The sequence below is a fragment of the Camelus ferus genome, chromosome 24 (genome assembly GCF_009834535.1).
Source record: "Camelus ferus isolate YT-003-E chromosome 24, BCGSAC_Cfer_1.0, whole genome shotgun sequence".
NCBI lineage: Eukaryota > Metazoa > Chordata > Mammalia > Artiodactyla > Camelidae > Camelus > Camelus ferus.
This window is the reverse complement of record NC_045719.1, coordinates 4,120,290-4,148,047: the sequence shown is the minus strand read 5'-3', so window position 1 is coordinate 4,148,047 and position 27,758 is coordinate 4,120,290. Positions and strand designations below refer to the sequence as shown.

The following is a 27,758-nucleotide window of genomic DNA, read 5'->3' as shown; positions in this document are numbered from 1 at the left end:
TAAATGTAACATGTATCGCCTACATGTAGTGCATGTATGCATATACGTGTGTATTAGAATGTGCAGTCAGGGAAGCACTGTATGTCCCATCCTCACGACAAATCAGACATCATCACGGGCACGCAGAGCAGGACAAGGAACATTCATGGACAACTGACAACTCTTCCTCAAAGCATTATCCGTTATCACGTTTTCTGCGCATATCTCACACCCCAATGAGACGGCAAGACTTTTTGAGAAACCACGTTATAAGCACATTAGCGGTTCAGCCCAGTCTCACGTGGCACTCTGCACAGAAAGCCCAGAAGCAGGGGTGGCCTGCCCATGAAATCACGAGTGAAGATGAAGGCAGCCACCACATCGGGCATGTCTACTTCCCCGTGTGCTCATGCTTCACTGGCACCTTCCCAGCAGACAGAGACCAGAGTTCAGGAATTCTAAGTCCTGTCTTTAGCCAAAGAACCACGCGGCCTGCATGCCCAGCCCGCTCACGTCCACGCCACCCGCACCCTCCACGGGGACCCGCTACCTTAACCTGCCCTCGGTGCCCAGGGCTCTGTCACACCTCACAACGTCAAGGTGCAAGTTACACAGCCCACAGTCGGTCACTACACTCCATCGGGTTTATCTCAGGACAGAAATCCCACCCTTGCCCTCTGGAGTTGGGTACCTTGGGTAGAGATGGTCCCTAAAGCTGCAAGCCCCTGGGGCCAGTCATCACTGGGTCCAGCAAGTCCACTGAGGCTGCTCTGGGCACCCTTACAGTCAGGGAGGATCTGATTTAGGGGTTCGCTGTCTCCCTAACAAGCTGCCTGACCCACACCTCCATGCAACACATCAAAACAGATGCCTCACACCAGGCCCTTGGGTGGACGTGTGCAAGGTAAGATCAGCTAAGCAGAAGAAAGGCTCCCGCTTGGTGTTTATTACGTGCCTGTTACACCGTGTCCTTCTCACATACAGCAACCCAGGGAGGCAGGTACGGCCATCCCTATGTTACAAATGAGGACACGAGGCGCAGAGAGACTGAAGGGCTTGCCCAAGGTCACAGAGCTGGTAGGTAGCGGCGCGGGGCTTCCACCCAGGCGGGCCAGCCCCAGAGCACACACGGAGTCAGCGAGGCTGTGATTAGCTTTGTCATGTCATTTTCCAGCAAAGCCTACTGATCAGATAAGCTGGGTTCCACCAAGACAGATGATTTCATCTTCAGGAATTCTCGTACGTGTTGATTCTGCGAGAACCTATGAGCTCGAGCGGCTCACCTTGGAAAACAGCTCCACGGGCGCGGCCACCGCCTCCTGCTCCTGCAGGTACTGCTCCCAGGACCAGGCTTCCTGCGCGGCTGCGGTGGGGGCTGCAAGGGAAACACAGCGGCTCTTCTTGAGACAATTAGTGACAGAATAACAATGCAACTGACAGTAAATCCAAGAAGCAGGCTCAGTACTTAAACTGATCATCAGAAGACCCTGCAACTAACAGGAAGAGCCTGATCGCCCACCTTCTGCGAGTGTTTAGTAAAATCGGGTGACCACTGTGCTCAGCGCTTCCTGTGCCAGAACAACGTAGGGGACAGCGAATGCATCCCACCCAGGACCCTGCTGAGGGGCACTCAGAACAGGCACTCCTCGCGCCTCCCAAGACGAGGGAACAGGCACAGGCTTTCTTGAAGATGATCTGGGTAATTTTAGGGCAAAAGACTTGAATACTTTTTTTGTTATACCCTCAGTTTAATACTTCTTGGTGTGAGTGTCAACTGGTACAACCTGGTGAAAGGCACTGTGGAAACGTATGTCAAAAGCCTTAAAAATTATTTAGATCCTTTGAACCAGCAATTCTCCGTCTAGGAATCTGTCTTAATGCAGTTACAGAACTCTTCATCACAGGGAAACAGCAGAAACAAACTGAAGGTCCACCAGGGGAGGGCTAATTAAATGCACTAACAGACGTGTCATCTTAATAGAAGGCCATAAAACTACACTGCAGCAGACTGTCTAATGGTAGAGAAAGGCTATGTCAACGATAAACTACTAAATGAAAAAGAAAGCAGTTTTAGGAAACACAATGATCCTTCTTGATAAAATACATAATGGAAATAAAAAAGACTAAAATTATGTAAATCAGAATCTTAAATGAAGTCACCTTTAGGTGTCAGGATTACAAATAATTTCTTCCCAGTTTTCTTTGTACTTTAATTTTCTGCTTTCCAAATTTTCTAAATGAACAGCTGTCCTTTGTAATTCAGTAATAATATCATTTTTAATTAATAAAAATCTGGCCAAAAGGATTAGTAACATTTTAAGTTTATATTCTATGGTCCAGTCATTCCTCCTCTACGATTAATATGCTAAGGAAGTAGTCATGATTAAAGTTGATGGCAAAAATGTACATCACAACATCGTTACAGCAAAAATGCGAAGTAATATTAATATGGGAGAAAGTTAAATAAATGATATTTAAATATACATACAACCATATACACATATATACATATATGATTACAAAGATGTCAAAAAGTACACTTTTTAAATAATAAAATATCTTGAGTATTTTCTGGGTTTTATTTATTTATTTATTTTTCTATTTATTTATTATTTTACTACCCTAAATTTTAAAATACAAATTATTACACATATTAAACTATTCATGTTTTCAACATACTCATAAAGCCCCTTCCTCGGGCAAGACACAACGCGTATACATGTATCCATACATACAAACATACGTGTAGAAAAGAAATTGGAAAGAAACGGCAAAATATTAGTGGTGGTTACACGTGGGTGGTAGGATTAATGTAAATATTCTTTTCTTACTTGTTACTCTCTGCAGTTTTAAAATCCTCACAAGCATTATTTAACCACACACACACTTGCACTAACACACACACTCACATACACACATCCTTGGAGGAGACTGGTAAGAAGTGGTCTGTGAGTGTTAATTCTAACATTCATCTTGCTGCAGAATGTGCCTGAAGAAGGTAGACAGTGAAAGGTCAGAGCTGCCAGAGCCCTGGTGGTGACAGGTGGTCAGACCACCGCTAAGTCCAACATTTGAAACCTCTCAGGACACCAGAGCCACCTGACGGAATAGCAAACATAAAAATCCATCAAGTTGTGCACGAAGATTTCATGCAGACTTTTCAACAGTCAAAAACATATTTTCTGAGCTCCTCTTAATGCACCAAGAAGCATACTGTCCACTGGAATAAAACTAGAACCCAGTCCCTGGTTTAGTCAGCAAAAGATAAATGAATACTATATACTGTTTTTCCCTTTGACAGTAGTATACACAATTGACAAAAAAGAGTAATTTAAGCTCAGACTGTAAGGAAAAAATCATTAACTTTTAGTTTAAATTATATACACAGAGCTCTTCCATTAATATTTACTACTGATCTATCAGAGCACACTGATGTGCTCTCGCTAAGAAATACACTTACTAAGGTATAAGAATTTCAGAAAGCACCTCAGACATCAAACAAGGCTGAGAGAGCTGTCCTTGGCGGGCTCCCTGCTCTGTCTGGGAACAGTGAGACTCTGTGTGATCACACCCAGGAGCGCAGGCTGCCGCCCGTCACGCCATGAGAGACGCTGCCACTCCTACCCCACACGTGACACGTCTCATGCTGCTAAACAGACAAAGCAGTTTGACAAACCCCAAAGAATCTCTGGTAAGATTATTCAACAGCCTTATTTTCATATAAGCAATTCACGACAATTATAAGCTCAACAAGAAAACATTACAGCACCGTTGGCTCTAAAGCAAATGTAAATATCTCACTTTCTACAACAGCTGCGTTCTTTAAAAACTTGTATGTGAGCAGTGATGTCACCAAGACAGTGACCTAGGTCCTTGCTGACTCTGCTCCTCTCACAAGTACTAATGATCATTCAAGACCAGGACACCCTGAGAGAACCCTGGGACTGGGGTGAGGCTGAAGCCCCCTGCACCTCAGAGAGACCAAGACAGACACAGGAGAAGGGAGAACAGGCTGCACCTGACTGTGGGCCACACCCTACCCTGGGCTCCCGGAGTCCCAGGCTCCTCCAGAGGATGCCAGAAAGAGGATGCCAGAAAGAGGATGCCAGGGCCCCGCCAGCCCCCATCCCCAGCATCGTGGGTCACTTCGCGGGAGCCCCTATTCTGACCTTGCCCCACAAGGGCTGCAGGGGCACCTGCGGGGCTCACCACTGGGGACTGGCTGGTGGAGGCGGGGTGGGGCCTGCAACGCTGGCACAGGGGGCCCCCACAGACTGAGCCCACACCTATATCACCCAAGCAAGCAGTGATCCAGCCAGCGGTTCTGTGCGGCTGCAGACCAAGTTGGGGTACACTCTGGCCCAGACACTGATGGGGTGCAGGTCTGCCTGAATCAGATCCCGAGATGAGGCAGCTACTGGCCCTCGAGCCTTGGGTGCTGAGTCACAGCCCAGTCGCTGGGGGCGCATGCCTTCCAGACCACCTGACCATAAGGGCTGGTGACGGCTCCTGGGAGAAATGGGGCCCGTCCAGGGAACTCAGGGCCCGGTCAGCTCGAGGTGAGACAACAAAGAGCTTTACTGGCTTTAGACTGCTGCCCCCACCGCCCCTGGCAGGGCATCTAACTCACAGTGCCTCCACCCCATCACTGAACACAGCCTGCCCACCAGGGACCCGCCAGAGCACACAGGGAGCCAGAAGCCCACTCAACAGTCCCGTGTCCATCGGCACCTGAACAGACAGCACAGCGTGGAGCTGCCTGTCTGCAGAGCAAAACCAGGGCCCCACCTGCACACACTCGGGCCTGATGTGGGTCCCTAGACAGGGAGCTGCACAGGCCCTGGGTCCCAGGCTGCCCTCCTCCAGGGAGGGCACTAACTCACAGCCCATCCACGACGGAATGCGCACCCCGTCCCCACCATCTACCAGGCCTGACCAGAGGCCGGGCAACCGTGGAGCCCATCCTCCAGCCTCCCCTGGGCAGGAACCAAGTCGGCCATCCTGTCCAATTGTTCCTGGCCAGCCCCCACCCCCATCCTGCCACTGGCCCAGCCCCCACCCCCATCCTCATCCTCAGAGCTTGAACAGGTGCCTCACCTCAAAATAAACTCTAATAACAGGCCCCACTGCCCAAGGACTTTACTGGCAGACACACTGGAAACTCAAGCAGAGCTGACTGGTAAGGAACTTTCTCTGACAAAGCAAAGCTGCACAGTCTGGAAGAGGAGCCCCATTACTCAGATGCACAGACACCAACATAAGGAATCCAGGATCATGAAAAACCAGGTAACTGTGACACCCGCAAAGGAAACTGACAAAGCTCCAATGCCTGACCCTAAACCAGTGGTGAATTATGAACTGTCAGACAAAGAGTTCAGAATAATTCTCTTAAGGAAGTTTAATTAACCACAAGAAAACAAAGACAACTAAACAAAATTAGGAAAGCGATGCATGAACAAAACGAGTTAATCAGGAAACAGCAACCAGCAAAACAACAAAGGCCCTATGGTTCAAAAATACAACAGCTGAACTGAAAAATTTAATATAGAGAGTTTCAAAAGTAGATTCAACCGTGCAGAGGAAAGAATCAGCAACCTGGAGGACAGGACATGGGAAATCACCCAGTCAGAGGAGCAACACGAGAAAAAAAGGAAAACGAGAGAAAAAAGCCTACGGGAATTATGGGATACAACGAAAAGAAACAATATTCACATTATGGAAATTCCAGAAAGAGAAGAGAAAGAGAAAGGAACAGAAAGTATACTTAAAGCAGTAACAGCTGAAAACTTCCCAAATGTGGGGAGAGAAATGGACATTTCAGATCCAAGAGGCCCCAAGGATCCCAAATAGGTTGAACCCAGGCAGGACTACACTGAGACACACCGTAATTAAACTGTCAAAACTCAAAGACAAAGAAAGAATTTTAAGAGTAGCAAGAGAAAGAAGTTACGAACAAGGGAACCTTCATAAAACTATCAGTGAATTTCTCAACAGAAACCTTTCAGGCCAGGAGAGAATGGGATGGTTTGTTCAAAATATCACAAGAAAATAACTGTCAACCAAGAATTCTCTACCTGGGAACCTGTCCTTCAGAAACGCAAGAGGGATAAAGACCTTCCCAAACAAGCAAAAGCTGAGGGAGTTCATGACCACCGGACCCGCCTTCAGGCTGTTCTGACCCTCTCTCCAGACCACCCAAACTTTCTCCCTATCAGCAAGAAGGCTGCTCCACTTTCTTATCATTTGTGTTCACTGGAGTAGCCCTTAATTTCCTTCTAGAAATGAGATCTCAGCTCATACCTGCTGAATGGCCACCATCTAAAAGACGAGATGAGTGCTAGTGAGGGTGTAGAGGAAGGGAGCCCTTGTGCACAGCCGGTGAGGCTGTAAACTGATGCAGCCACTATGGAAAACAGTACGGAGGATTCTCAAAAACTTAAAAACAGGCATATCTGGTTTTCTTCACTTTGCTTTATTGTGCTTTTTTTTTTTTTTTTAACAAATGGAAGGTTTGTGGTAACCCTGAGTGGAGCAAGTCTATTGGTGCCATTTTTCCAACAGTATTTGCTCATTTCATGTCTCCATATTTTCGTAATTCTCACAATATTTCAAACTTCTCCATTACTATTATATTTGTTATGACGATCTGTGACCAGCAATCTTTGATATTATTATTGTAATTGTTTTGGGAAGCCGTGAACCACACCCATACGCGGTACCACACTTCACTGGCAAAAGCTGTGCTCTGACTGCTCCACCGACGGGTCCTTCCCCATCTCTCTCCCTCTCTGAGGGCCTCCCTATTCCCTGAGATACAATACTGAAATTAGGCCTGTTAATAACCCTACAATCGCCTCTAAGTGTCCAAGTGAAAGGAAGAGTCGCACATCTTCTACTTTAAATCAAAAGCTAGAGCTGATTAAGCTCAGTGCGGCAGTCACGTGGAAAGCCAAGACAGGCTGAAAGCTAGGCCTCTTCTACCAAAAGGTTAACCAAGCTGTGAACGCACAGGAAAAGGTCTTGAAGGAAGTTAAAGGTGCGGCTCCAGTGAACACACGAATTACAGGCAAGCAAAACCGCGTTATTGCTGATACGGAGAAAGTCCTAGTGGTCGGGACAGAAGCCAAAGCCTAAGCCAGAGCAAGGCCGTAACTCTCTTCAGTTCTGTGAGGGCAGAGGGAGCTGAGGAAGCTGCAGGAGGAAAGTCTGAAGCTAGACGCTGGCTCCCGAGGTTTAAGGAAAGAAGCGCCCCCGTAACACGCCGGCGCCGGTGAGGCAGCAAGGGCTGAGGCAGGAGCAGCGGCGGGTCACCCAGAAGCTCCAGCTCAGACCGCTCCTGAGGGAGGCCACCCCAGACAACGGGGCTCAGTGCAGACGAAGAGCCTCCACTGGAGGAAGACGCCGTCTGAGACTCCCACAGCCGGAGAGGAGAAGTCAGCGCCAGGCCTCAGCGCTCCCAAGGACAGGCTGACTCTCGTCAGGGGCTAACGCAGCTGGTGTCTTTGAGCTGAAGCCAGTGCTCACTTTCCATTCAAAAACCCTAGGGCCCTTCAGCATTTTGCTGAATCTATTCTTCCTTTGCCCTGAAAATGGAACAACAATGCCTGGATGACAGCACATCTGTTTCCAACATCACTTACTGAATATTTGAAGCCCACTGTTGAGAACTACTGTTCCTTTTAAAACATCACTGCTCACTGCTGATGCACCTTGTCACCCACGAGCCCTGAGGGAGAGGCACTGTGAGATTCATGCCGCTTTCAGACCTGCAAACACAGCATCCACTCTGCAGCCCATGGATCAAGGAGTCATTCCAACTTTCAAGTCTTACTGTTAAAGAAACACATTTCGTAAGACTTATCGCTCCAATAGAAGCTGATTCCTCTGAGGCATCTGGGCAAAGTCAAATGAAAACCTTCTGGAGTGGGTCTCAGATTACAGATGCCTTTAAGAACATTCATGATTCATGGGAAGAGGTCAAAATATCAGCGTTACCAGGAGTTTGTAAGAAGTTGATTCCACCCCTCCTGGATGACTTTGAGGGGTTCAAGACGTCAGTGGAGGAAGTCACTGCCGATGTGGTAGGAACAGCAAGAGAACCTGCATTAGAAGAGAAGCACGAGGCATGACTGAATGGCTGCAACCTCATGATAAAACTGAGGGATGGGGAGTTGCTTCTTACACATAAGCAGAGAAAGTGGTTTCTCGATATGGCATCTCCTCCTGGTGAAGATGCTGTGAAGATTGCTGAGATGACAACAAAGGATTCAGAACACAACCTTAGTTGACAAAGCAGAGGCAGGGTTAGAGAGAACTGACTCCAATTCTGAAAGAAGTTCTACTGTGGGTAAAATGTTATCAAACAGCATCGCATGCTACAGAAAAACTGTTGGTGAAAGAAAGAGTCATTCGATGCAGTGAACTTCATTGCTGTCTTATTTTAAGAAATCGCCACGGCCACTCCCACCGTCAGCAACCACCACCCTGATCAGCCAGTAACCATCAACACCGAGGCAGGACCCTCCACCAGCAGAAAGGTCCGCATGTTGAGTACAATATACCCCAGACCAGGCCCGCCTCAACCCGAGGGACTTTTCAGACTCTGTGAACCACACTGTGCCCTGCTTTATCATTTCAGACCTGAAGTTCTGAACAGTTGAGTTTACTTAAATTAATTTTTTTAAGAACCCTTTACTCCAAGACTTTATATGAATGGTCTTCCATATGCGTGTGCTAGTATATTTTTATTCTCAACTCTTCTGGTAAAAATCCATCACAAGAAAGCAGATCAGGCTATTTAAATATGGAAAGAAGCCCTGGTTTCATCTAGCTAGGTGACTTCTTCAGACCTTAAATTTCTCTCTAGCATGGCCCCATTTTTACCTACAAAAACGTCTTTTTCGGAGCCCCAGCACTAGAAGCCCCCAGGGACGCTGCTGCGCCCGGCCCCGCCCTGCGCACTTGTCCCCGCGCAGAGCCCAGGCTGAGAACTCGCCGACAGGGGGAGCCCTCGCTTGGCAGTAAGAATGTCTAGCTTAGGAAGCTGCACAATATTTATGAGTGATTTTCTGGACTAAAATTACAAATGTCAGGGGGTGAAGAATGAATAACTGTCGTTCTTAAGGAGAGAACTGCGTCAGTCAGTCCTGTGACTCGGGCCCCAGGGCAACACCTTTCCAATCCCATCAACCACGAACACAGCCCTTTACAATGTATTCCAACTGCATTTCAAAAGTCGCGCCGCACACGGCTTCGTCGGGCAGAACCTCAGAATACATGGGAAAAACCAATGTCGGTAGCAACCAGCCCATTTTATTACACACAGATATAAATAACGCCTTTCTTTGCAGCACCAACTGGAGATGATAAAACTTTCCTACCGTTAAGACTTATCACCACGAGGTGATAACCCGGAACAGCAGCTCCATGAATGTAACTGCAGCTCCAGACTGACATTCCACCTGCCACATCACTGCAGCAAGGCCGGAAACACTTCATTTGCACATTTAGGCTGTGTCTCATTTCAGGACAAGTGAATTCGAAAATCAGTTATCGCTCCCTCCCTGGCGCAGAGCAGGTGTAGAGACACCACACAGGAAACTCACCTCTTGTCCTCACATGCCACTTACTCGAGGGGGGGAGACATGTGCAGACAGACAGACATCACTCCAATCTGACATCTGGAGGGACTCAGTGTTTTGGGGAATACATAGGCACCGGTTAAGAAACCCAAACCATGTGTCTGGGAACAAAGTGTGGTACCCAGACCTGCAGCATCAGTATCACCTGGGAGATCATTAGAAATACAAATTTGGGGCAGCAATTAAAATTTGGGGGCATCTACTGAATCAGGAACTCTGGGGGTAGGGCCCAACAAGCTGTCGTCACAGGCCCTTCAGGTGACTCTGACGCAGCTAATGTTTGAGACCTCCTGCCCCAGAGTGAGGGCCAGACTCTGGCCACAGATGGCCCTAAAGACAGGGAGGATGACAATGTTCTGACCACAGCCTTCCAAGCGTCTCCATCCTCCCCTGACGTGAATTTTACAGGACAGCCCATTACCCTAGGAAGCCCTGAGTGATCTCTCTTTCTCGCAGAACAAATATCTAATAGAACACCACAGGAAGAATTTTAGTCTTAAGTCTACAGACGTGCTGTGAAACCAGTGGAAGTTTTTCAGTAAAGAAATGCCATGGGAAGTTTTAGACTTGTTTCTTCTCTGCCCTGCCCGTTGCTGGTTTTGCGGCACCTGAGATTTCTTTTTTAAAGACACCGTGGGCTGCAGTTTTAGAGACGATGGAACAGAACAAGGAGGGAGATAATAGAGCAGAAAGGAGGCTGTTGCAACAAGCAGGCAGGAGACGGTGAAGTCTGGATCTGAGACAGCTGCCGTGAGGACTGAGGGGAGCAGAAGGACCTGGGTAGGCATCTGAGTGGGGCTGGACACACTGGACGTCGGTGGGAAGGGAGAGAGGACCTGGATGTGGACGTTTCCAGCTCGGGAGGCTGAGTTTATGACTATGCCAGCACAGGCTTAGAGAGCAGGATGAACATATTCACAGAGAGGCTAAATCTCCGAAATGCAAAGGACTCTAAAGGATATGCAGGATGAACTATCTAGGAGGCATTAAAAATAGATTTTTCAGGAGATAGATCCTGACTGGGAACTTGGATTTGGTGGCCATTAGCATTCAGGGGGGCTGAGAACCTCAGGGAGGGCATGCAGAGCACAGAGCAGGCAGGGACAAGAACGGAATTCTAGGGAACACAGTATTTCAGACGTGGACGGAAGGAAGCCAAGCAGTGAAGGACAGTGAGAAGGGGCAACCAGAGAACAGGACGGAGGAGAGAGGGTATTCTTTCAAGGAGAGAGGAGGAATCCTTACCAAACTAGACCAAAACGTAAAACGACATGAGGACTCTACAAAGCCGCTAATTACAGTACCTGGAGAGACGCTGAACACAGAGGTTGACTAAGATATAGGAGAAGGCAGGGACCTGAAGCTGGAGAAAGAGATGCAACCAAAGCCAGGTGGTGGGATAAGTCTCAGGGTGGTTTCTGTAAGGAAACAAGGAGAGGGTGCTGGTCCGAGGAAGCCTGGAGGTGCACAGGGAGCGGCTGGAGGCAGAGTCTGTGGTCTGCATATGGAAAAGTGTATGGCAAACAGTAACCTTCAGAGTGACCAGCTCAACGAGCTGTGAGATTACAGTGACCAAACAGAGGAAACCAACGCGAACATGGTCAATTTCAGCGTCACCACTTTGTACCTAGAAAGGTACTGGATTCCCTGTGGTGCTCATTTCGTGAGGTACACAAACGTCAAACCACTATGCAGTTCACCTGAAATGCGCGTAATCCTGTACATCTACCGTATTTCAGTAAAACAAAACAAAACAAACAAACAAACAAAACAATGCAAGCCAGGTGTGCCCACTGATTCAACAAACAGGGTCTTCTGTGTCACAGACTGTGTTAGGTGCTCATGAGTCAAAGATGAATAAGATACAGTTGTTTTTTTTTTCCCTTCAGGAGCTTACAGCTTAGTGGGGAACCAGGTAACCATTGCACAAGGAAAATCTAACTGCAGAGACAGGCGCTAAGAGCCACGAGAACACAGCAGACAGAACAGTCAACACTGTCTTCCGCGCATTATTCATTGTTTTCATTTTTCATTCAACAAATATTAACCAAATGCTTACGATATGCTAGAAGCTTATAATACAGCACAAAACAAATCCCTACCTTTACCCACCATGAATGCTAGTACGTGACGACAGAGATAAATAAGTAGAGTACGCAGCATGTCAGATGGCAATAAGCTTTACAGAGAAAATAAAGCAGAAATGGGGGCTAGGCAACACGAGCAGGAGGGGCTCTGAGACTGTAAGACATGCTGACGTCTCACCAGGAAGAACACAGGCAAGAAGACAACGGAGTGGCATCTTCAATGCAATGAAAGCCATGAAACTGTCAGGGAAGAATTAAACAACCAACAAACACATCCTCCAAAAGGAGTGAAATAATGAAATTTTTTAATACACTAAAACTGAGTTTGATATGTCCAACTTTCTCTTATAAAATACAGTTCCCATTCTTGACTGAGTCCTTCCTCACTCCTAAAGAATTCATTTTGTCTCCTAGAGATAATTTTTTTTTTTAAAAAAGGCTTTATCAGAGTCAGTCTTCAATCTATTAGGAGTTAATTTTCAAACGGATAGACGGTCAGCTTGGCAAGCATAACCTATCATATAATCTAAGCTTTATCCCCCTAAACTGACTTACCACCTGTACTGTGTGCATCAGCCTGTGTGTAACAGATCACATTCTCACATCTCTTTCTGGTTTCTCTCTTATGTTCCACGGTTCTTAGTCTAGACCACCAGAATGTCTGGGATTTCAGTATGAATTAACTGTATCCAATTTAAACTTTAAAGGTGCAAAATGAGAATCACAGCTGAGACATAGAGGAATCTCAGCCTTCCCGGTGGAAGGTAGACAGGAAGACACTGAGAAACTCTAGGACAGACTGATGCATCAGGACACAAGGGAAGAGCAAGAGGAGGAGGAGGAGAGAAAGAGTCAACACCTCACCCGAGAGACGGAATCCGATAGGAGACCAGGAACACAGGGACAGGGACAAGAAGAAATCAAACCGATGAAGGGGCACTTGCCCCAGGGCTGGAACGTGGATCAGGTTTCCTGAGTGCGTGCAGTTCATCACTGGAGGAGAACAAAGAACTAAGAAACCCCGAAGTTCTTACGGGAAGTCTCAGGTGATGGTGAAGCAAGGAGCACATTTACAGGAGGGGACGTCCGTGTGCAGATCTCCCCGTGTTAACTGATTTCCCCCTTGACATGAGGCAGATGTGGGCAGGCAGGTCTACAACAGTAACTTTCATCACCGAGACTCCTTAAAGAAGACCCGCATAATTACGGGTTGATGTTAAAATACTCCCCTCGGAATACCACGCTGTAAGTCATCAAATTAACGTCGGTCTACATGAGACGGCAGTATCCTCCTCCTAAAGTGATTAACTGCATGTTTCCCTTGATCTTTTCTCCTAGAGACATCTAACGGAGTCCGCTGAACACAACAGAGCTGCAGTTGTTAACACTCCTTTCATTAATTTAACTCTGTCAATCAGAATTTAGACTTTCTTCTATTCAAGATACCCCCTGCTGGGCTTCAATTAATGGACATTCTTAGAATATTATTCAAGACTGTTTTTCCTCTCGACACTGAAAGTCTCTAGAATGAATTATTTCCCAAATCATATCTTAACCTCACAGCTTGCCAGCCTTTCAAAACACGAATCATCGTCAGTGAATGTAAGTTGAAAACCCATGAAGGAACACTGGATTTCAGTTCTCCTAGCAGGCCATCTGGGGCAAAAGACAGAACTTCTATCAGTTGAAAGACAACTAGCACTGTTTAAAGGAAAGTTTTTAATGTAAAAAACATCTAGAACAGCTTCAGGAATTAAATTCCTGAAAAGCACATTCATTCAAAGCAGCAGTGAAGATTTCATTCGCTGCCACCGGCCTCTTCTCCTCTGGGCTCTTCAGGACTGTTTGGGGATGAGAGCCCTTGGTGTGGACCTGAATTATGTTGTGTAAAAACGCAACAAGAAAGTGCCAGAACTGTAGACCTCACGACTAAAAGTCCCTAAACTGAAGGCGCTCAATAAAGGCACTGTTCCCTTAGAAACAGGCACAAAATAATTTCCATTTCCTGCAAGGAAGCCCAGAGTCATTCTGCAACTGAGAACTTGTGGAGGCAGAGCAGCAGCCCTCTAAAGATGTCCACACCCTAATCCCCAGAAACTGCACGCCATGTTCCACGGCAGAAGTGCTTCTGCTGATGTGATTAAGTTAAGGTTCTTGAGATGGGGAGATTATCTTGGACCATCCACGTGGGTCCAGTATAATCACAGGGGTCCCTAAAAGTGGAGAAGCTTTCCCGGCTGTGGTCAGAGGAAGATGTGACTATGACAGAAAAGTCAGAGAGACGCTCCCTTGCTGGTTTGAAGACAGAGGACAGGGCCATGAGCCAAGGAGTGCAGGTGCCCCTAGAAGCTGGAAAAGGCACGGAAGCAGAGCCTCCCCAAGAGCCTTGGGAAGGAACGAAGGGCCACAGCTCTGCCCACTGCCTTTAGACTTCTAACCTGAAGAACCAAAGGGAACAATCTTCTGCTGCTGGAGCTGCTAAGTCACGGTTACGGGAAGCGATACCGAGCTGGGCGGCGGGAGTAATAAGTACTGTGTAATAACAAGTACAGTAAACGGCTCAGACTCACCACCAAAAAGTCTCTAAATGCTCAACAACTGTGAAAATGGATCAAATAATCATACTTAATTAAATACACAAAAAATAAGGAATTCACAAATAATAAATGAGATTAGGACCACGAGTATCACATGGTAGGTATTGTATTCTCTGATTTGAACAAAGGTTCACTGCATAAAATACAGACATTATAAAATAACTTTGAAAATGCATCTAGAGTTAATGTTTCCTCTCTCTTTAGGCTTATGTTCAGGGATCTGATTTATATTAGCTCGTGCTGTCTAGAAAAACATTTCACCATCCTAGCATTTTTGTGCAGAAAGTTTATAATGCTAACTTTCCAAAATAATTTTAAATATAGCCATAAAGTGTCAGGGCTGGGACGTATCCAATAAATCAGCTAATCATTTTAAATATGAAAGAAGTGATTTCCCTAAAGAAGGTTTAGTTTTGGCATAAATGTCTTACTTTGTGGAGCCATCACACTGATAAGCCATAAATGTGCACTAATTTAAATAACTGGTTCCAATTCCCAAGCATCCCTTCCGCGCTTTAAAAATCATCAATAAAATATAGCTTCCTTGTCAAATTAAATCCTGAATTATTGAATTCAGATTTGCCATCCATAAAAAATTAATTATGGTAACAACAATCAGAGAAAAAGAATTCCTCCCAAGGTCCTGAGTGCTGTGACGACAACTACAGATAATTAAAAGCACAAAGAAAACGGCAAACCACAGGCTTATCTTGGGAGAATACTGTCCAACACACAAGAAAATCAAAGTAGTAATGTCATAAACGTCTAAATCCTGGCTTTATACAGCTTTATGGTTAATTGGGAAAAAAAGTTTCTACTCTAGAATCTCCATCACAGAGGCAGATCCCTTGCAGGCAGAACGGACGGGTACAGAGTGCTGGGGGCCCCAGGGGACACAGGGAGAACCACCCTAGGCCCGTCCCTGGAGCCCACCGGCCTGCGCTCCCGCCAGGTCCTGGGGCTCCGTCTTGGTCCCGCACAGGACTCTCCTCTCTGCACCAGGCGGGGCGGGGGTCTGTCTCCTCAGCCTTCTGCTCAATCTGCTCCCCCAGAGAGGTCTCCCTGGATCACAGGATCACCTACTGCCTACACACCTGATGCCCCCTCCCGCCCCTCCCACCAGCTTCCTACCCAGACTCTTTGAATGCTCCACAGACCCTCAATCTTCAGACAAAGACCCAGCACTGCACCTCAAGTGCAGTCCCCACGTTCCCGAGGCCGGTGACTGGCACCCACACTAGGCCCAGTGACACCTGCTCCAGCCCCTGAAGTTGGCCCTTCACCAGACCCGGGGGCCCCTCCCTCCTAGCATGTGCGGAACCTGGAACAGTCAAGCAGCCGTCTCCTCGGCCCTCCGCCGTCCCCTGCCCTCCCCACCCTGCTCCAGGGGTAGCCCAGAGTCCTCTCCCCACAGGAGAGGTCACCACCATCCTGCCCAAAGCCTCAAAGTCTATTAACTTTGCTTCAATGTCCAGGCAGCTCAGCACAGCAGACACGGCCCCACCAGCCTGCAGCCTCACCAGCCACCTTCTCTAATCATCTCTGCAGTCAACATGCGCAGGGGACCCACCCTGGGCTGGGCTTCACAGCCACAGCAGCAGACAAAAGCAGGCATGAGGCCTCACTCGCAGACTGCCAAGTCTAGTGGGGAAGAATCAAATAATCCAAAATATACTTATAGACTACACTCTGCTTTCATAGAATTTAGGGCCTCATTTAGGGCCTTGAGAGTGCAGAGCAGACAGCCCAGCCTCGTCTGGGACATCAGAGAAAGGCTTCCTAACAGGGGCTCCAGGGTCAGCGGGCCTGAGCAGCACACACACAACTGAGTCAGACACACAGGAGGCAGACAGAGGAGGTGCAGGGACCCAGGGCGGCACCTGAAACAGGGCCAGCCCGTCAGAGCACGAGAGCTGAGCTGGTGCGGGGTGGGATGAGGCGGAGGGGAAGGAAGGGAAAGCCCTTCAGTGAGATGAAAGTTTAGTATGATGTCTGTTTCGTGGACTATTAAAGCATTCATGGAATTAAAGAATTTTTTTCAGTACATAAAACTGGCAAAGTTTATTACCAAGAAACTAACAGATCTCTGAAAAATGGTTTTGGTTTTACAAGACTGAAAGATGACAATCCATGACAGGAGATGTAACACAAGGATAATTAAGATATTAAATACCAACTGAATTAAAAGACCACACACAAAAATAAACTCAGAATGGTTTAAAGACTAAATATAAGACTTGACACCACAAAACTCCTAGAAGAGAACAAAGCAAAACATTCTCAGACATAAATCTTCATACTATTTTCTTAGATCAGTCCCAAGGCAATCTCCTCCCAAGGCAGAAGAAAAAAGCAACAATAAACAAGTGGGACCTAATCAAACTTAAAAGCTCTTACACAGCAAAGGAAACTATAAATTAAATGAAAAGACAACCTATGGAATGGGAGAAAAGTATCTGCAAACAGTGCAGCTGACGAGGGGTTAATATCCAAAATACATACACAGCCCATACAATTCAATACCAAAGAAACAAACAATCCAATCAAAAAATAGACAGAAGAGCTAAATACACATTTCTCCAAAGAAGACACACAGATGGCCAACAGGCACATGAAACGATGCTCAACATCACTAATTATCAGAGAAACGCAAATCGAAAGCACAATGAGGGATCAGCTCACAGCAGTCAGAACGGCCATCATCAAAAAGTCGACAAATGACAAATGCTGGAGAGGCTGTGGAGAAAAGGGGACGCCCTACACTGCTGGTGGGAATGTAAACTGGTGCAGCCACTATGGAAAGCAGGACAGAGGTTCCTTAAAAAACTAAAAATGGAGCTACCAAATGATAAAGTAGAAAGGCCACAGCTGAAGTGGAAAGCACCACGGCTTCAGAGCTCCCAGCTGCAGCTTCAGTCCCCGCAGCCACCGTTCCCTAGTCGGGCTGACCCTGAGGAAGCCAGACAAAGCTCCCTCACCTGTTACGGAGGGGCCAGTGTCAGCAGCACAGACTGGGCATCCAGTAAATTGTTTTGTAGTGATTTTCAAAGAAATATCTTGCTTGTTGTAAAATCACTACTAAAAATTAAGCATTTATTTTTCGATACAAGTTTCTGTTCACATATAAATATGCATGAGTCCATAGTTTTTGTTTTTCTTTTGTTATTATTTTAAAGACATAAGGTAAGTGGCTAAATCTCATTTTGCAAGCAGCCTACAGAAAAAAATTAATCTATTTCCAAGAACTACAGGAGGAAGATCCCCACTGTACTACTAAAACAACAGGCAATTTAGGGAATGGTTTCCTTTATCCCATTCAAAGTGGTAAAAATATAAATCACCTCAAAAGTCCCTCAAATAATTCAGTCTGCATTCAACGAGCAGTTTGTAGCATCTGTATACACAAAGCAACCCTCATCCTTCTTCTAAACATCTGGCTGCGCGCCACAGCCGGAGAAAACAGCTACAACACCGGCACCAGGCCTGGAGAAGAGTCAGCCGGAGAAGGGCCCTTTGGGGAAGGGACAACTGACTATAAAATGGGGCTGAACAACAGCAAAAAGTTGCTTTCTAGTAAAACAGGAAAATGATTCGAGACAAACATATAATTGGCTACGATGAAAACTATAAATACTAAATCATTAAAAAAAAAAAAAAAAACCTTAGGTTGGGGGACTGAACATTTGTAATTTGTTGACCTAAGTCTGCTTTTCTTTTTCTAGAATAAATGCTTCAACCATGAAATAAAAGAATCTAAAACAATTTACATTAGTGTGAAAATACAGCCGCGGGGGAGAAACAACACCATAAATCACAACCTCTCTGAGGGAAAAATCTTTCGGAAAAAACCCTGCTGTTAGGGCCAGGTACAGCCCAAATTTATTTCCCGATTCCAGTGTTGCATAACAGGAGTGCACTTCAATGAAGCTGAACACCAAGTTACATAATTGTCAGATTACTGTATTCTATTTTGCTTTTTCAGCAAAGAACGTGGTGGGACTTGGGGTGACAGCAAAAAAAAGAAAGAAATTTAAAGCAGAATATTTTGCCTCTAATCAAAAACTTTCATTTCAAAAATCATTTAGGTAGAAGATCACAAATTTTCAACATTCTGTCCTAAGACTAAGCATTATAAAATGGTCTTTAAAAGCCTCAATACTTGTTATCATCCTTTAAGGCATTTTCAGTTGTTTCCATTATTGGAGGGGAAAAAGCTTGCTCAACACATACTTACGGGACTTTATAAGGTCATTAGGGGAGAATTATCAAATTTACATGCTTCCTTCCCATCGAGAACAGCACAAATGTTGCATACTCAACTACGTTTTACAGAAAATTTAATAGCAGCTGTCTGTTTGTGCAGCATTAATCACAATGTGTGTGGAACAGATATTCCAGGGAAGTGGCATCTGTATTTGTTGATTTAAATTTAAAGCATCAGAGAATTAGTTGAATATTAAGAAGCTGTTATGTAAAACCTATTGATATATTAATACCCATAATTAGGGATATTCGTCTTGGAGCAAATGTACAATCTCCTTTGAAGCACAACTTCCATAGAAGAGTACGAATGCGATCATTAGAAGATTAAACCAATCTGGGAAAAGCTCAAGCAAAGCATTATAAATAAACTAAGTAGCATCACTTATTTTCTCATTCACAGGCACAAGTTCACAAATCAGAAGCTGTTTTACTCAAAGCTTCTTTAAAAGGCAAAAAAATGAGATAAGGGCTTCAGACTTTTTCTTGAGACATACATACATTTGAAAATCTCAGATGACACTGATAGTCTCAGAATTCTGAGTATGTGAAACACTGTCAATAAATGGTACTATTATCACAGATTTACATCAATAAATCTAAACCAACTACAGCTACCTAATAAAAATGCCATTTAAAAGTCATTCATCATAAATGAAACTAAAGAGTGGTGACTATTACCGTGACTCAAGGGGGTCCCACCATCCCTGGGCTTCTTCTCTTCTCCAGCTTGCTCCTAGAACACAGAAAATGTGGTTGAGACCCTATTTCTGGATATTTGTGTGGAACACTGAAAACTAACTTTCCTGTCTGCAGGAAGCCAGGAAATGTAAATATGCAATACTTCTGATTAGTTTCCAAGAAAAGCTGACTGTCATCAAAGAAGATGAAAACTCAGCAAGTGAATTACACAGAACCTTTGCCTCACTGATGGATGTTGGTGACAAAGGACTACCAGGACTTAGTACGTCTGGCCAACAGCTGTCCCTTCAGCTCCCTCCTGCATAACTCTGGGGCACATCTCTTTAAGCCAGGGCGAGGGTGACTGGCTGTCCCAGGTTGCCTGGGACTGGCCTGGTCACAGCACTGAAGTCACACAGCGGGGCAGCCCTTCGGTCCAAGGTAGACCAGGAGGGCTGGTCACCCTAAAGCCGACAACCATCAAAACCCAACCCAAAAAGGAAACTTCAGGTGACAGTAACACAAAGTTTTGAATCAAGGTTTCAAAAAAGAATCATGCATATTAATAGTTTAATGAGTGCAAACTAGTTTTTAACTGTTTAATTAGAATTTATTTTGTGATTAAGTACACTATTAAATTTCATCTTTATATTGTACTTTCTTGCTTCTTAGTCTGGCTTTAAGGTACGAAATACAATTTGTGCAGTCGTGTATCATATAAATGTTCAACAATCCACATATATCTAGTATGTGATTACAGTTTCTTTACTGATGAGGTGAGCAAACCAAACCAACAAGACTGAAGATGATTGCATCAAACTGCCATTTGCTTACTCAATAGAATTGATTGTGATAGATTCCTTGAGATGCCTTAGCTTATGCATATAATTTATTTCATTTTTAAAGTTCATATGGTTCAAGGTTCATATGAAAACTTACTTCTCTGTCCTTCCCCATCCAGTCAACTCAAGATACCTCTACCCAGTAATCATCATTACTAGATTTGGAAATAGCCTTGCAAAGTTTTCTTTATAAATATGCAAAAAAGAGAAAGATATATTCTTTTTTTTTCCGCTCTTGTGCACAAGAGACAGTGCATCATAATACTGTTTTCTATCTTTCTTTTCACTTAAAATGGCCTGGAGATCGCTATCAGGTAGTGGGAGCATGCTCCTTCTTTATGTGGTTGCACAGTATCACATTGAATGGGTATTTCACGTCTAGATTGTCCCCAGTCTTTTTTCCAGTCATATAACACTGCAGTGAAAAACTAGCACACGTGGCATTTTGCACACGTGCCGGGATGTGTACAGAATCTTCTCAGAAGCAGACGTGCCGGGTCAGATGTCCTGCCAGTCCGGCCCCACATGAGCCCCACAAGCCCCAGATCAGGTCTGTTTTCCCAGAGCCTTGCCAACGGGGCATGTTACCAAATTTCTGGATTTTCTTCCCAGATGAAGAGAAAAGTAGTATCTCACTACAGTTTTATTAGCATTTGTTTCATTATGAAGAAGTTGAAGATCCCTTTGTATATTTTAAAGCTGCTGGTATTTCCCCTTCCGTGAAGTACCTCTTCACAGCCTTGGCCCATTTTTCTGTTTGAATGATTACTCATCTTTCGGTCTTGATAAATTAGGAAGACTAGTCTTCTGTCTACAATATGAGAGGCATTATTTATTTTTTTTCCAAGTCAGTCATTTCTCTTTTTCACTTTTCTTACAGGATTTTTAATATGCAGAGATTTTTGTTGTTTGTTATTTTGAGAAATGAAATTATCAGACCTCCCTTCCGTGGCTTCTAGAGGTGAGTGATAGTGAGACCCTTCTCCACTCCCACATAAAAACCTTCTTCTCTGTTTGTGTCTGTTACACTTACGGTTCACTGCTTACACTTACATCTTTGACAAATCTGAATTTGTGCCGGGACACGGTGTGAAGTTAAGACACGCTATTTTTGCCCAGGTGGCTACTCACCCGTCCCAAGACAACTTAAGGGACAGCCCCCACCCTCATCAGTCTAAGATAAGGGTTCTGCACATTAAATCCCCGGGTGCACTGGCTCCTGCCTGCGGCTTGTCTCCTCTGTTTCTGTCGCTGACCCGTCAATCCAAGTACCGGAGCCACGATGCTGTACTTACTACAGCCTGATTTAAATATGCTTCCTTGGCTGCTGAGTGTTTCACACACAGTAAGAGGGTTCTGTTCTGTTCAAGTTTTAGTCAGCTGAGAGTTCACACCCCTGCTCCTCCCCTCACCAGCTGTGTGACCCTGGGCAAGTGATCTAACTTCTCTGAGTTTCGGTTTCCTAATTTATGACTTGGAGATAATAACATCTTTACTGAGATGTAAGGATTAGAGATACACAGGTAAAGCCTTAGTAAGCACGTGCCTCATGGCAGACAATTAATGGCAGCTATCACAGGTATTTTGCCAGATTTCAAATTGCCAAGAACATGGCAAAGGTGATGGGACATCACCCCTCAATGCATTAAGATGTATGTCTCCACCTCAGCTGACTGGAGGAGCGTCTCCTGCTGGCCTGTAACAGTGGGCGCCACATTGTGAGAGGGCCATGCAGCAAGGACCTGCAGGCTTCCTGGAGCTCAGACCAGCCCCTGCTGGACAGCCAGCAGGAAAGCAGGAACCTCAGTCCTACAACCACAAGGAACTGAATTTTGCAGACCACCAAATGAGCTCGGAAGAGGCCATTGAGCTCCTAAATGAACTTGGCCAGGCCAACCATTTGATTTTACCCTTTGAGACTCTGAGCAGACACTCTATGTAAGCCATGCCTGGACATCTGACCTACAGACAGAATGACGGAACCATAAATGGTTGGAAGCCACTAAGTTTGTGGTGATCTGTTATCATCAGTAGAAAGTAGTATGTGCTTATTTCTCCTTTACGAGTTAGCTCAGGAAGCTGTCTTTGACTCTACTTCCTCCTCCCTGCTCCACACATGCTAAGCTGGATAACTCCTGAAGCCTGGAAATATCCTATACAGATGTCTAACACTGGGTCCCATCTGCTTTGTTGAGTTTACTGAAGGCAGACAGTGTCTTAACCATCTTTCCTCTCCAAAACATAGCTTGGCTAGCTTAACAGATACCTGCTGACTGAAGGCATGAGTGCAAGGTTCAAGATTAGTACCTTTGCATCTGGCAGATTTCACATCCAAAGTTATCATGAATACCTTTGTGCAATTAATAAAAGTTGCATCCTTACAAAACATACTGTAACCCAGCACTTCTCAAACTTCAACATGCACATAAATCATGTGAGAATCTTGCTGAAAGGCAAATCTGGATTCAGCAGGTCGGGGGAGGGCCTAAGAGTATGGGTTTCCAACAAGCCCCTAGTCAAGGCCGCTGCTGAAGGTCTGGACCACACAAGGTGCCACGCTCGCCAGGCAGCAGTGGGCGTGGCAGGCAGCAATCCAAGCCCTCCTACCTCTGTTCCACTGCATGTGAAATCATGAACTGAATGGGGTCTGATTTTCTATGGTAGCTCTTCACCCCAAATTCACCTCTCCTGGCTCACTCAATGCACAGGAAATTTACATAACTCAGAACAACATAAGTCTCTTCCCATAAAGGTTCTACTGCAAAACTGGGACAGTAACAAGAAACCGTATTCAAGGGTTGATTATGTGAGCAGAACAGCTACCGAAGCATTTTTATAATCATCGTATCATTCAAATATAAAAAGAAATTTATAATATGCTGTCTGTCACTCACTCGGTGGATTAGGATGTTTGGTTCACACTTTATTTGCTATTGAAATTCTGCCTAGTTAGAAGCAGCATACTCCACACAAAAATAACATTACCTTTAGCTTCAAAGTTAAATTACCCAAGCTCCTTATGTCCACATGTTTTTCAAATGGAACAAAGGTACAGAAATGTAGAGATACACATAAAAGTCCATGACTTTGTACTGCAGAATAAATCTACATTTCTTTTACTGACCTCATTTTTAGAACAATTTTTTTTATAAATAAAAAAGTGATTTAATATCAAATGATACTGCAAGAATGGTGAATCTGGGGTCAGGTAACCTAAGGCCAAATCCTAACCCCACCCACAAAGAGCCCGGTCGGTACCTGTGAATAGATGACTTGTGTTCTCTGGACCTGATTTCTTTTGTCTGCAAAATAAAGGGGCCGGACTAAATGTTCTCCAGAGCTCCTAAGAGCTGTAACAGTCTCTGCTTTTGTCCAGGCTAATTAATTATTTTGTAAAAGTAATAAATCCACACTGCTATTACTGAATAGAGAGTTCATTTTTTTTTTAAGGGAAAAAATGAGCACTTTCCCTTATCCTCCCAACCAGAACACTATAGGAAATCAGTATGAACTGAGAAAAATAAAACCATTACTGCGACTTCTCGGGCTTCAAAGTTTAGCTCTGAAAATTGAAAACAGAGCTTTTAGAATAAAGAACATTGCTATACACAAAATGTTATGATAACTCACAGAGAAAAAAATGTGACAATGAGTGTGTGTATGTCCATGAATGACTGAAAAATTGTGCTGATCACTGGAATTTGACACAATATTGTAAAATGTTTATAAATCAATAAAAAATGTTAAAAAAAAAGAATAAAGAACATTGCTCAGAAAGGGGGGGAGATAACAGTGTAAGGAACATAAAATAAGTGTTTGCCATGGTACATTTCCATCAGCCAACTTAAAATCCACCGATTCGGAAGAGAGGATTATGAGGCGGGAAAATAACCAAAAAGGCTTGACACCGTGCCCTTCCCGATGGCCCCAGACGCTCCATGTGCCTTTACGATACGTTTCAGTGATGTCTTCTAATTAATCAGCGCCCGCAGTTCCCTGTCTGAGAATTCCAACCCAGGAAGCAAGACAGAAGGAGTTTCTCCCACTAATTTGTGTTTGGCAATTTCTGGCCGTCACCTTGGCTCCGTCAGATAAAGCCCCTCCTGTCTCTCCCTGTCTGACAGGTCCCTCGGACACACAGGGATTTTCCAACACCTGGCTATTCCTCTTATGCACGAATGGAGGGTGACGCCCTCTGGTTTAACAAACTACAGAAAACACTGAAATCCCACTTAATGACCCAGTAATAAAGTACTATTAGAATTTCACCTCCTGTCTCAAGTTCACTTTTTATATTCTCTTTTGCTTTGATCCCATGTGGTTTACAGCGTGACGATAAATGAAATTAACCTTTCAGATAAAAATACAGGGCAGGGTGGGTTCCTATTTCTCTACACACAGAAGCAAAGGCCCTTGTTTTGTTCAAATACTCTAAATGAAATCTGTCCACCGTATTTATTAATCATGATTTTTATTTTCTGTATTTTGTGACGGACATTTGGGGACCCTGTGGACAGGGGAGATCCAGCTCCTGGAGACAGCAGACTATATGCCTGGGACCACGCCTTCGACGTGCAAACCCACCAATGCTGAGTCCACGGCCCTGTCCCCACTCCTTGTCAGGCCCCTGCAGTCTGGGACACTGTCCCCTTGCCCTAAACCACCCCACGATCAGGTGCTGGACAATCAGCGACAGCCCCTGTAGCCAGAGACCAGAGAAATTACTCAAAGCTGCTTCACCTGCTTCCCTGCCTCACCCTCTCACTTCCGAGAAAAGTGAAGTAGAGGCTTCTGTCCACACTCCCCCTCTCCCTGCCGCCTCCTCCCCCACGGGCCCTGCCTGGTGCGACGCGCCCCTCCTCTTGGGAACGTGACTCACACAAACTGTCCTTTCAATGGCAGCCATCTCTCAATCTGTTCACCTCGCTATACCTGAACCAAAACAAAATTCCAGCTATACTTCAAAACAGTATTTGCTAAGACGTATAACTAAAAAGGGGGGAAAAATCTAAAATACCTTTACGAACATCTTCTCTTGATGGCTTACGTACAGATGTACTCTACTGGCTGATGCATACTGATCCCAGTCATGTGTGGGAAAAACAAAATGCGTAAAAAATTAGATACCACTGAAAAATAAGAAACTAAAGCAATCCTAAACATTTTTTCAGTATCTATTTGAGGATATTACAACAAAGATTTCATTACACGACACCCAAGCTGAAGCCAACCACGGCCCCCTCCCGTGGCTCTGTCCAGTCCGGGGGCCACGGTACCAAGCACAACGCCCTCTGCTCTTCCATCAAGACCCCCTGAGCTTGGCCACCCAGATGCACTCCATTCATCTCACCATTTCATTATGTGCCCAAACTTAGACGTGTTGAAATAAAGCATCTGTTCTGTGAAAGAAACCCAGCCCCAGGGTTTCTTTCTTGTCCTTGGTCACACAGCAAATCATCATCCAGATATCCTGACCCCCCAGCCCAACACCCATTCTGCAAAACGGCCAACAGCAACACCAGCTCTGTCAGACAAGTCACAACAGCCGTTCTAAACCCACCGTCGGTCACACGGCGGGTTCCAGCCCCACACTCAGCCTCGCGCTGCCTCCCTGGCCAGACGCCCCTGCTCTGACCCTTCCCCTCTCTTCTCTCTCAAGGTTAGCCGCCTACAGAACACCCACATTTTAAGCAAATAATTTGCATTCCCTTATTTTGCATTTTACCAGGTTGGATTTTAAAAGACATTTGTTACAACAGCATTAAATATGCATTAGATATTTTTATTTTTTAAATAAATGAAATCAAGCATTAAATATGGACGTCTTAGATACCCTTCATCCTTCAAGATCAGACTCCAGCCCCACCGTGATCTCCCCTACCCCTGAAGCTCAGTCTTAGAGCTTAGTCTACACGGTGCATAAGCTAGTTCTCTTTTATTCTGCAATACTCTAAGATGCTTAAGAATAAATGTTGCTATTTCTCAACATTCATAACTCACTAACTAGATGCGGATTGGTAGATTTTTAGGTGCTGCAGAGGGAAAGAATGGGAACAAACATTTATTCAGCATCAGATATTTTATATACACAACTAGACAACACATCTTTCATTCCTGTCTAGTGAAATAAAATTTCCCTTTTTTATTTGAGAAACTTGCATTTTTATGAAGGAAATTTGAAATTTTATAGCCTACATATGGCTTGGGGTTTTATGCCCAGAACACCCACATACACACCAAACATCTATGAAATCACCTTGAAAAAAATGCTTAGTTTCCCCAGTTGTCTTGTGGCAACACTTTGCCAGTCAATCCTAAAGGTGGTGGGTGGAAAAGGCTACCAAAGGCACTTGCGATGACACTTGCCTTTGTGCCGGATGTTGTGAAAAGCATACGTGAGAAGGAGTCTGATGGGGTGGGGAAACTCCTCGCCAAGTCTGCAGCGGCACCAAGAGACCAGCACAGCAATGAGTCATCCACACGGCAGGGTTTACTGACACCACTCTCAAGGATGGCGTCACAGAGAGGACCACCCGGGGCGACCTCTTTGGAGGATGATATGAAAGGCTCATCAAAATTGTATAAGCACAAACTCTTTAGTACAAGGATTCTACTGGTAAGATTTTATCTGTGAATCAAATGTAAAAGTACAAGAAATATGAATGAGAACACTGGCTGTAACTTTCTGTGTGATGACGAGGAATGAAAACCACCTAAATGTCTACAGGAGGGCACTGTTTGAATAACTTAGGGGACATCCACAGGGTGGAATACTACGCAGCACTGAAAGAATGAGAAGATGTGCATCTCCAAAACACACCTGCTGAAGTGCAAAACTGCAAAGCAGAGAGCAAGCGCCAGAGCGTGAGCCCACCTGGGGCAGTGAGTGTGTGCACTGTGTCCACATGCATAAAGGGTTTGGGATTTTTAGCTTTCTTTTTGTTTTTTTGGTTTTGTTTTGCTTGTTTGTTGATTCCTGTATAGATACACAAGAAACTATAAACAGTGGTCACACTTCTACAAAAAGATTGGGGATTTAGCATGTGTGTGTGGGTGAGTACAGTACAGAATTTACTTATTATTTTAATACCTGTCTGTACTATTTGATTTTTTTTAACTAGGTGCCTGTATACTGAAAAGTACAAATGAATATTTTTTAAATCTGCAAGGAAATACATAGAAAATATTAGTCTAGAAAGACATTCATTGACAGATATTAATACCAGCACCAAAAAAGTATTACATATTCAAGATATGAAATTACTGTCTCAAAAGCAGATGTTTAGAAAGCACCCAACTGTTCATTAGTTTGATGTTTTACGTGCTTAACCTGCCGGTGCTACTTGGCTTGCGTGGCTTGAAATGTCACTTTAAAATTAGAAGAATAACATAGAAAGTAAAGGCTATTATTGATATTTCAAGCAAAATTCAAACATGATTTTAGTGACTGAACCCTTTTCTCTCCATGGTGAATGCAGCCACAGATGTGAACCTGCTTAGTGCATTAAACTATTGAACTTAACTAATGAAAATGGACACTGTAACTAGCAATGAGCCCCAAACTGACCGTTCAGTGTGGAATTCATCCTAAATGCACATCTTCCCAATTATCTTCCGTGAATATCCTTTAAAATAATTAGACGTTCCCAACACTTCATATGAGTAATATGG

At 44.7% G+C, this 27,758-nt stretch overlaps 1 protein-coding gene across 1 annotated transcript in view; it reads right to left on the bottom strand.

Moving 5' to 3' along the window:
- L3MBTL4 (L3MBTL histone methyl-lysine binding protein 4) overlaps positions 1–27,758 on the bottom strand; it is a 206,273-nt gene that overhangs the window by 164,338 nt on the left and 14,177 nt on the right. Inside the window, 2 exon segments of the mRNA XM_032467410.1 lie at positions 1,263–1,354; positions 19,246–19,300. Coding sequence (XP_032323301.1) covers positions 1,263–1,354; positions 19,246–19,300 — 147 coding nt within the window.